The sequence below is a fragment of the Pavona decussata genome, unplaced genomic scaffold (assembly GCF_977016875.1).
Source record: "Pavona decussata unplaced genomic scaffold, jaPavDecu1.1 SCAFFOLD_602, whole genome shotgun sequence".
Lineage (NCBI taxonomy): Eukaryota > Metazoa > Cnidaria > Anthozoa > Scleractinia > Agariciidae > Pavona > Pavona decussata.
Genome location: NW_028145860.1, coordinates 2589437 through 2600151, shown reverse-complemented (window position 1 = coordinate 2600151; position 10715 = coordinate 2589437). Strand labels below are relative to the sequence as shown.

Below are 10715 nucleotides of genomic sequence, written 5' to 3'. Positions count from 1 at the left end.
AAGATATTGGCAGACTAAGCACTTTTTTACCACTTGGCTTCGAAAAATCACGTGTATTTTCTGGCCAAATAGAATAGTTCCAACAACGAACTCCTGAAGGCCACTAAGGAAGCACCATTGAATTTGACCGTCCTGAAGAGATTAGGTCGGTCATACCCCGGCTGAGGATGGAGACATCAGCCCATGCAAGGATAGCCCTAAGGTGTACATCAGAGGGTACCAAAAAGAGAGAAAGTTTATGTTGCAGATGGAGAAGGACGATGCTGAACAAGGCGGTGATGGTGTGGTCGGCAGCGGTCAAGAACTCAAGAGAGCCCGGCCAGGTCAGAGATGGCTGGATAAACCTGGTAGAGGCCTCATGTGCCACGCGGCATGAAGAGGATGAGTGATTGTGAGTAATTGAATTTTATGGATAAACGAGATGTAGTCGTTCAACTGCAGCACTGTAAACGACACAAATGTTTACTCTCAGTCTCAGTATCGACAAGATGCATTTTCAATCTTATTTTTAGAAGAATATTAAGTGCGCTTCCCAACCACCTACTTTTCAACTTCGACCCATAAAAGTCACCTCCTTTTTACTTTCAAAATAAACGACATTTTTAATATAAGACATGTTTCGATGTGGCTCACATAAACGTCCGCCGAGTTGTGAAGAGATCACGAAAAACCGTTAAAATTTATAGGAACAAAAAATACACGCAAAATAAACTACTCTGAGATTACGAATGCTGAATAACACCTAGGGAATGAAAATACATTATAAGTAATAGCGAAAGTCTGCAATGTTTTATTTGCAAGAGTAGCTACTTATTTCTTGTTATCCCGACCATTTGTATCACTTCCTTGTCATGTTTTGAAACGCTTAAAATAAATCCCGGAAATAAAAGTATCTTGCTGGTACTTCGAATTTATCGGTGCTGCCATGGCACTCGGATTTGGGTTCCTGAAAATTTCTTAAACACCAACGTTATTGCAAGTACCAATTAATAGGGTCTATCGTACTTTACCCTCTTGCAAGCAAGCTATAAAGTACTCCCCTCCCCCTGTTACCCCGACCCCGTCGAAGTGTTTGTTAGTACTGATTACAGTAAAAACCCGCGTATAAGAACCTAGTGATTTAAGAACCTACAGGCTGAAATTGGGCATTTTAATACCCAAATATATAAGAACCTATTTAGCCTGGCAAAGAAAAATAGGTCTTATTCAAAAAGACACTCTTCTTGTAAGGCCAAAATACTGGATTTTGTTAGAAATTGTGAAATTTCTGAGAAATATACCATGAAAATTATTTGTTTAATACAGTATGTAGTACAATGAAGAAACTTCAAAATTGAAAATCTTTTAAATACAGAGTATAGAATATGTACTGTATAAAATTATACTGGTGAAGTCTTAGGACTTGAATCTGTATAGTGCCCTGACTTTTTGTATCATTATGACAAATCCTATAAATAAGAACCTACTAAGAACCTAATCAGCCTGACTTCGGAAAAACTACCCTAAAATATAAGAACCCATTCAGCCTGAATCCAAAAATTCTAGGTTCTTATACACGGGTTTTTACTGTATTCATTTGTTACGCAGGTTGCACTTGAAAGTCACGCAAAGATGAATCCGTATTAATTTGCATCAAGATAAGGATTGTGCTGTCTGGTTGTGTTTCTTGGGAAACCGTTTCGATCTGGTAGCGTTTTCGTTTTAGTTAAGTAACAGCCTTATACGAAATGGCTAGTGGTAAGGCAGGAAACATAGATGAAATCGACGATCTAGCAGAAATGATTCAAGCGATGCAGGCACTTGGTATTTCGTGGAAAGGATTAAACTCACTGGACGACATGAAAGCTCGTGTGCACGAAATGCAGCAGTCAGCAAAGACACCAAGCTGGACGGCGGGACAGGTAAGAATATTACCAAGTGTCACACAAGAATGACATTAATATAGTGAATGATAGAAATTATATTTAACGACAAAGCAGTTTCAGGCACTGCAAACCACTGAGCTGTTTATTACTAGTACCTGCCGCTAAGGAAGTGTTAAATGTTAATTGTTCCATTTTACACTTTGATAAAAATTAGATGGTTATTCGGAAATACATTTTAAGCAAGTCGTTGTTGGATGAGACGAGTGTTAAATATTAAGACGCTATCGATCGGCAAAATTGCTCGGAATGCTCTAAAATAATATTTGTAAATTGATTCACGAAAGTACACACTGTCTGTCTAGAGTAACGACTGCTACATCCTAAACCTTTTACGGATCGATCGCCACAGTCGACTGTTTTTGGACGGAAGGTTCGTAAGAGCAAAGCTGGAGTCTTGAAGAAAGTAAATAACGTTTAAATTAAATGTAAAATATTCCATCACATTTATTCCACTGCGCATATGCCACACATTGACATTCCAGAGGATTCCAATACTAGCACTATGCAGGATGTTTGTCCCATGAACCCAGTTTAATGGCCTTAGTTCCCACGAGTTTCCTGTAGCTCAGTGGCTGTAGCTCAGCATCCGAACTAGTAATCGGAAGGTCTTAGGTTCGACTCCTGTTAGGAGCACTCGGATTTCCTTTTTCCGAGTATGGCTGTGTCATTCAATGAATAATTCATCATTCTCAAATTAAATGTTGTTCGCCTGCATAGTCACGACAGCACGGTATTGTAAACATAGGCACACAATTCGTGCAAAAAAGATGAGAATTACTGACGTAGTTTCTATCAAATCTGACACTGGTGGATATTCTAGTGTGACTGAAGTGTAATCACAGCAATCATTGGAACAAAAAAAAGAACCAGGGTTTCGTGCCAGTAACAAACTGATTTCCTACAGGTTTTGGTTTATTAGCGACTATTGCACTACTTTTCATTTTATGAAAACGGTATTGTCTTCAGGCGAGGAGGCGACAATGTAAATCATGCATTTATTAGGTACTGATAATAGCCCTTTTCACGGTTAACTCTGCTCATTTGAATTACAATGAAATCTAGCATGTCTGTGAGGCAATTTCGGGCTATTTTGTAGTTTTAGCCCGAAATTGCCTCGCATCCACGTTGGATAACATTGTAATGCAAATGAGAAAAATCAACCGTGGAAAGGGCTATTATTTCTCAATAATTATTCAAAGACATGGCAAAGCGGTTGAAGAGGTATGGAAATGATCGTAAGCCAAACCTCATTGCGTGACTGGCATTCTTTACTGTTTTATGGTCTTCAGGCTTTTTCCATTTTGTCTGAGACAAAAGATGAAGATGACAGGAAAAAACAAGACCTTCTGAATTTTTACAACGAAACTGAGAGTTTTCTGACAGAAATGGATGATGGCATTCTAGATCTGTTGCAGCAGAACATGGGCAACATTAAAGAGAAAATGAACAGTCACAAAGTACAACTGAAACAGAAAGGGTATTTCCTTCTTGTTGCAGGTACAAATTATCTTGCTGGAGTTACTGATCATGATTATGATTATTATTACTATTGGTATTAGTGTTGTTATTAATATTGATGGTTTTGTAAACCGCTTCCTGATAAAAATTTTGTTGTAAGCACCTCTCGGGATTTGACTTTGGAGCTATAGCTGTTGGCATTGCACTATTTATGCATTCATGGACTTGTTATAAGCCTATCGGATTATGTTTTAAGCCTATCGACATTGCACATCAATCAGAAAGTACCCAATCGCTTTTTCTTTTCTTGTTAGGTGAAACATGCTCTGGGAAAAGCAGCTTGGTGAATCTCATTCTGGGTGAGGAGCTTCTGCCGTATTCTGCTCTCTGCACAACTTCTACCATGTGCGAACTGAAGTATGGTGAAGAACGCAAAATTGTAGCCCACTTTAAAGAACAAGATCCTAAAACAGGACTTCAAACAAAGACCATCCACTTACAGGAACAGCCAACCGGTTCCACTGAGCAAAGCTATCTTCAGCAAATATCCCCCTATATGCACGAGAAAGGCGATCGAGAAATGGGCCCCACGTTCAAGAAGATTGAACTGTTTTGGCCTCATAGCCTTTTGCAGGTAAAAAGTTACCATGTACAACCTTTAAATTACGTACAACTTCAGTGACTTAAAATGGCAAAACAGGACGCGCTAATTCGAAAAGCACGGAGTTAGGTAGCAATCAGCTTTATGCTCATTGCTTATCAAATCACACTCATTTTTACTTGAAACGCAAATAAAGGCTAAAAACTTTAAAGATATATTTTTAAAAAGTAGCTATAAACGTCTTAGACTAAAAGTATCTGAATCATCTTCAGGGTGACATGAAGACGAAAGAATAGTCAAAAACGTTAGGAGCATATACCCTATGCAAAAATGGCTGACATTTTAATATTCTTTTGTTTCCATTCAAATTAGCCTCACTAACCTCGTTCTTCAGTTCAAAAACCAAAGAAAATTGTACGTTGAAGGAGGCTAGTGAGGCTAATTTGAAGGCAAACAAAAGAGTATTAAAATGTCTCCCATTTTTGCTCAGGGTCTATGCTCCTAACGTTTTCGACTATTCTGTCGTCTTTATGTCACCCTGAGGACAGGGTCTATATTTAAAAATATTTTTATACGCACGCTATTAGCCTTTTGAAGGTTTCGTTTTGTTAAGCTTGTTATGTTTTGTTTATTTGTTTTGTTCCGTAGTTTGCATATCTTATAATCAGAATTAATTTGTTTTACTTCTTGATCCGTATTTTAGAAAGAGGTGGTTATCATTGACAGTCCTGGCGTTGGGGAATCCCACATAATGGACGAGATGGTTACACATTACCTACCGCAGGCCTTTGCCTTTATCTATGTCATCAATAGTGCTAATGCAGGAGGAGTTCAGAAAGACAGAGTAAGTAGTTTTGAAAAATAATAAGTTGCTAGTCGCTGTGCAAGGATAACAAGTCGACTGAATACGCAAGAAAACACAATGTTTACAACTTTGTAAAAAGGCATGTTGGGGGCTATATGTAATACGGGGGCGTACTAGAATTCAATAATGTTTTGGTGGAAGGTTTATATTTAGGTATAGCCTCTTCCATCAGCTTGTTTCCTTTGACAACAAGCCTTCTCCCCCCACCCCCCCCCCCCCACCCCATTCAGTTTCCAGTGTCTCTCTTCACCCAGGAGTAAAACAAGGGTACACTTCGATGGACTAACATCCTATCAGATGAGGTTAACTTCTGGCTTTCTACGCCACCTGTGAATCGTGTATAACAAAACCTTTACGATAACGTATTTGAGGATCTCTTAACGGTACATGAAGCTTTTAGCTACCATGTTACTTTTAATTTGCAGCTTGAAAAATTGCTAGAACAAGTGAGAAGGGTGTTTCGTGAAGGACAAGGCGAAGTGCCACCCACATGTGCTTTGTTTGTGTGCAACAAGTGGGACCAAGTGCCAGAAAAAGAAGCTGAAGAGGTCAAGAACCATGTGATTGAGAAACTACAGAAGTGTTGGCCTGGCCTTGACCCAGAGTCACAGATCATCTATATGTCGACCACAAAGGCCAGCAAAGCACAGGACTTTGGGACTATCAACAAAGACTTCTCCTCTCTGATGAATAGCATGAAGGCTATGGTCTTGAAGAGCATCGATGTGAGACTTCATATTCACTGGAAGTACGTAGGTTCCCACATTGTAATGCCCCTTTGATTATTTATGCATTATTTCTTAATCATTATCTTCATTGGTATTAGTGTTATAAGCTTCATAAGTGTGTAAGTGTCTTTTTCGGTATGATCATTTGACCAGGCACAAATCAATACAAAGTACAATTTTGAAAAATGACCATCTGCATCCCACAACAGCATCACAAAAAACAAGAACAAAAACAATCTTCATCAAGATAATCATGCCCTGTCAAAGGGAATGCATCCCACAACAGCACCACAAAAAAACAAGAACAAAAACAATCTTCATTAAGACAATCATACCCTGTCAAAGAGAGTGCCGCCGCAAGGTCTATGTGGTAAAGACAGGCCGGGTAAATTACATATGTCGTTTTATTTGCCGATATTCTGCTGTTGCAAAAAATGTTAACTTCTTTTGTTTGGTTTTTGTTTTAGGTGGCTCTATGATCTCCTCTCACGTGTAATTTATCAGGCCAAGGTATTTATCAAGAACGCATCAGAAAAGCGTGAAGAGGTTGGCAAAAAAATGAGAGTGATTCTCACCCGTTTGAAGTCAATTGAAAAACAACAAGACGAGGTAATCAAGGACCTTCACGAGTATTTGAGCAATAGCGTTGACGATGCTGTGGAGGAGCTCTCCACGTATCTTTCGTCTGAACAAGTACAATCACGTTTCACCGAGTGGACCTTGGACGAAGTTCCGAAGGGAGAGTGTTCCTGGGAAGTTACTAAAAACAAAATATTAAACACACAAGTTAGCCGGTTGCGCGAATTCGTAGAGCAATGGGAAAAGGAAAACCAAGTGTTTGCAAATGCTCGTGAGTCCCTCGTGCAACACTTTAAACAACGCTACAATTTAGTGGAGGAGCAGTTACGAAATCTCCAGAGCGCTGTGACAGCTGACAACACAGTCGATGATCAAAGTGAATGCGACCCTGAAGTCTCTTTAACTATGGCTGAAAAGGTCATCATTGGTGTCACAAGCCCAATCTGGTTTCCTCTTGGCCTGGTCGCTTTGGTGGTCGGCACTCCTGTTGTTGGTTTCATGACCATCAAAAGCAACGTGGAAGATAAATTGAAGCTCAAATCTTACGTAGAAGACAAATGCAAATTCGTGGCCGAAGATTCGGCGTACTTTCTCAATACTGTCATAACCGAGCGTTTGTTCAAAAGTTTTGTAAAAATTCAAATGGAGGAGGCGAACCTCTGCCTGAAGCAAATTGAAGCCCGCATCCCAGAGCTGATCCAGGCTGACAAGAAGCTATTTGAACAACTCGTAGATGAAACACACTTACAAGGACAATTAAAAGATCTCTACCGACCCATAATGATTGAGGGGTCTTTACTCCGTGCACGGCTGGCTCTGTTTGGATTGAAAGACGTTAACACCGTTGACATCAATTGCGATGAATTGGAATGGAAAGAGGACACGCCTTCCTGTCTTCGGTGTGGAGTGTCTGCTGCTGTGTACCAAGGGACGATGAGAAGACATGGAGTTGACCAACCTGTGGCAGTAAAGGTGTACAACGAAGGGCTCAATGTCCAAAACGCAACCGAGATTTTAGCAGAGCTCGACTTTCTAAGGTGAGAACTTAGATAATCGCGTTCCGAAGTTGTCTTTTAAAATATAATTTTGTAATCAATCCGAGGGTATGAAACCTTTTTTCCCAACAGTGAAGAGCATTCTGAAACAAAACGTGGGCATTCCTTTGTTTGATTCGCTTGCATGCATGCACATTCTGCATGGTGAAGTAGCTGATTGTCGTGATTAGCCATTGGTCATTATCTGTCCTTCATTTCTTCGTAAAATGTGGATGGTGCTGTAGAGAGTAATGTTCAAGAATAGATGACCAGTTAAATGCCTCTTGTAAGTCCCGACGATACCTACCAATAGCTTTTCCTTCCACTGGAATGTCTGATTAGATGTAAAACGTTTATTTTTGTCCTCTCCTCCAGGAGGTTGAACCACGTTCACATTGTGCAGTTTTATGGTGCTTCATTGCTAAAGGAAATGGATACTGTTAGAATGATGTTGGTCGTGGAAATGTGCAAAGAAAACTTAAAGAGTCACATCTTCAAAGACCCTGAGTCTGTTCCTGGAAAATCAGGCAAGCTCACAGACGTCAGAGAAGTATGTCGATGGGCGGAACAGATCACTTCAGCCTTGGATCACATACATAAACAGGGGATTATCCACAGAGATCTCAGTTTAGAAAACATCTTGGTACGAAATTTTTAGACTTAAACATAGAAATTATTCCCCGAATATAACTTTGACTTAGTCCCTCTCGTTTAATGCTTAACTTAGAATGATTGATTTTTAACTGAAATTGGTCAGGATAAGACATGGGGGCATATCGTGTAATTTTCAAATTAAAATAAGCATTACGGCTCATTGCATTTTCGTTGCTTTTCAAGAAATTCACCCTTCCTTCATTCTTGTTACGCGCTCTCACTTAAACTTGTTTGTTTTTTTTTTTTCCTTTTGCATAATAAAACATATTTGTCAAGATTTCTGTAGCTATCTTACAAAAAGAGGGCCTTAGAGATTCTTTCCAGTTTCCAAATTACGTCTCCCGATCGAAGACACGAAAAAACGCGAGAGACAAAATAGACAAAGTATAATAGTATAAGTGACTCCCTTTCACTGAAATTATTCGCTCATAATTACATAATCTCACCCCGTTTTAAAGACACGTGTTTCTTACGTAAAAATTATATTCATTTCCATTTAAGCTATCAGAAGATAACTCAGTGAAGGTCACTGACGTTTGGTTATCAAAACGAGCAATAGACATAGACACGTTTCCTGGAAACTCTGTTTGCATCGCACCCGAAGTGTTTTTGCCTGGGCGGTATGACTTCAAAGCAGACATCTACAGCCTGGGAATAACCTTGTGGGAGATGTGGTACGGGCAGCAGGCCTTCGCTAACATTACGGCAAAATCGTTGGCCGATTTCTTTGCCAGTGTGGATGAGGGCTGTCGCCCGGAACCTGTGGCGAATTGCAAGCAGCCTCCTGGTCGCTGGGATCAGTTGATGAAGCAGTGTTGGGCTAAAAACCCAGAGGAGCGCCCCACAGCCGAAAAATGCCACAAAGAAATAACCGAACTGTCTGTGGAAGTTGTAATTAATGCCACTGAACTAACTTTCACAGCTGCTGAATGAATGAACTTGTCCTAGGAATCAGCGCATTGATTCTATAATTTGGAAACATTGTTCGCCTAAGTGGATGGTGGTTCTCGTCCAGGACACATGGAAGGTTACCATAAGTCCCTTTTCGGCTGTGAAAAGGTGATGAGCCAATGTTGGACGAGACAACCACAGCAACGCTTCACAGCCAAGGAATGTTACGAAGAAATGACGAAACTATCGATCAAGCTAAAAAACCCAATTGCATGGACACTTAGGGTTTGCTAACGTTTTAAAATAAGTAAGTTAGCCGTTGTGTTTGTATCATTTGTAAGGTAGCTGCCGTGAGTCATAAGATGTGTGGAAGGCTTCATGTAGCCTTTACTCCGCTGTGCGCTGGATAATGCTAATGAATTAGGTTTTTAAGAAACATCCTTACGCTCTACAATTCTCAGTGAAAATTGCAAAGGGCGTTTGATAAACTGTTTGACGAAACTCAGCGCTTCCTTGTGAGTCTTCCTATAAGCTTCAACATAGAGGTATGAGATGATGTTCTGATAATTTCTCGTAACCAATGATAAATCCTAATTGTTAAGTCCTGGGGTTGATTGACATGTTGGCACGCCTTGGTCTTATACGTTGGTCGTTCTAATTCATTCGTCAGGCGTAACTGTTTTCGACGTGCGCAGACATACGTCAGGGGTGGGCTGCACAAGTCCTCGTCACGACCTATTTTCACGTGTTTCAAAGTTGCATACTTGGCAATTTTAAAATATGCATGGCGGCTTCCAGCTGCTGCTCGAGTAAATGTACCCGCCTCTCCTGCCCTCTTCTCGAGGAGGACTACTCTGACCTAGAAAGCACTGGAGATGGAGCCTATATTGGCTATAAAAGCGAAAAGAAAGCCAAAATTTCTGAAACAGTAAAATTCGCCAAGTGATTGACTTTTATTAACTGTTTGGTTGTGAGAACCCAACAAAAGAAAGATAACGCTATTAGAGAATTATAACTTGGCAGCTGGGAATTAGGACAACTTTTTGCCGGTTTCCATATTATAGCGGGCGCCTTGCAATGGTAGGCGTAGATATTACGCAACAACTAGTGAACGTACGCAAAATGACAGACAAGCTAACGTTCCTCCTCATTTCTTCTTCCTGAGTATACCTGTGCTGCAAAGCTTATGCAACTAAGTTCTTGTATATAACACCTTAACACTGTTAGCAGACATTTACCGAGGTCTGCTGCGAATACTGTACTTTCTCATTTTAACGTAGAAGGCGTTTATTTGAGTCTTGGCCTCGTAAGGGCGGTGTTTTTTTTAAAAAAGGGCGTCTATTTGGGACGTGCACTAGTCACACGGGTTTTCTTTCTTCTTTTTGTTTTCTTAAACAAACAGGGATCAGGGTTGTCGGAGCTCAGCATGAAATAAATTAACAAGGACATTTTACATCATTACTAATGGTCTTACATTGGAATGTGACAGACAAGAAGTGGAGTGTTCGCCTTTGTAACAGTAATTTTCAATTTTTATGTAGACCGGGAAACGCAAAAACAAATGACATTTATGGAAAGATCGTGTTAAAACTAGTAATTATATAAAAGGGCCACATTTGAGAGTCCCGTCTATCAAAATGGCGGAGATATAGTTATTTTATATTTTATGGACGTTTGTGCTGACTTGCCCGTCTCCACGCAAACGTTTGCAAATATTCCTGAATTAACGGAAGTGTATGACATGACTTTTCAAAATTGGCCTGTCGTCTTTCCATGCGTTTTTAGGTTCCCATCCGTGGGTTGTAAGTGGCAGTAGCGTTTCGGATGGCTTCCATGAAAAATACAAGCTGGTAACGAAGTTCATTGGATGGTTTAAATCCATTAGAAAATAGAAAAAAGAGCAAAAGTTATGCCCTCTTTTGCTGCCCCGCATTGAAAATCGGCAACCTTTAAAGCCGATTGACAACTGACAACCGTTTC

At 40.1% G+C, this 10715-nt stretch overlaps 1 protein-coding gene across 2 annotated transcripts in view; it reads left to right on the top strand.

Moving 5' to 3' along the window:
- The first annotated feature begins 1631 nt into the window (after window positions 1-1631).
- Window positions 1632-10715, top strand: part of LOC146449368 (uncharacterized) — a 9160-nt gene continuing 76 nt past the window's right edge. The window contains exons 1-8 of one of the 2 annotated variants that reach the window (XR_014860678.1): window positions 1632-1901; window positions 3215-3422; window positions 3698-4017; window positions 4688-4828; window positions 5275-5597; window positions 6045-7193; window positions 7566-7833; window positions 8346-10469. Coding sequence is in view for 1 of the 2 variants with exons in the window: in XM_085101786.1 (XP_084957912.1) it covers window positions 1728-1901; window positions 3215-3422; window positions 3698-4017; window positions 4688-4828; window positions 5275-5597; window positions 6045-7193; window positions 7566-7833; window positions 8346-8777 (3015 nt within the window). In the remaining variant the exon portion in view is untranslated. Of the gene's footprint in view, window positions 1902-3214; window positions 3423-3697; window positions 4018-4687; window positions 4829-5274; window positions 5598-6044; window positions 7194-7565; window positions 7834-8345; window position 10715 lie in introns of those variants that run through there. The other variant, XM_085101786.1, reaches the window with a different exon arrangement.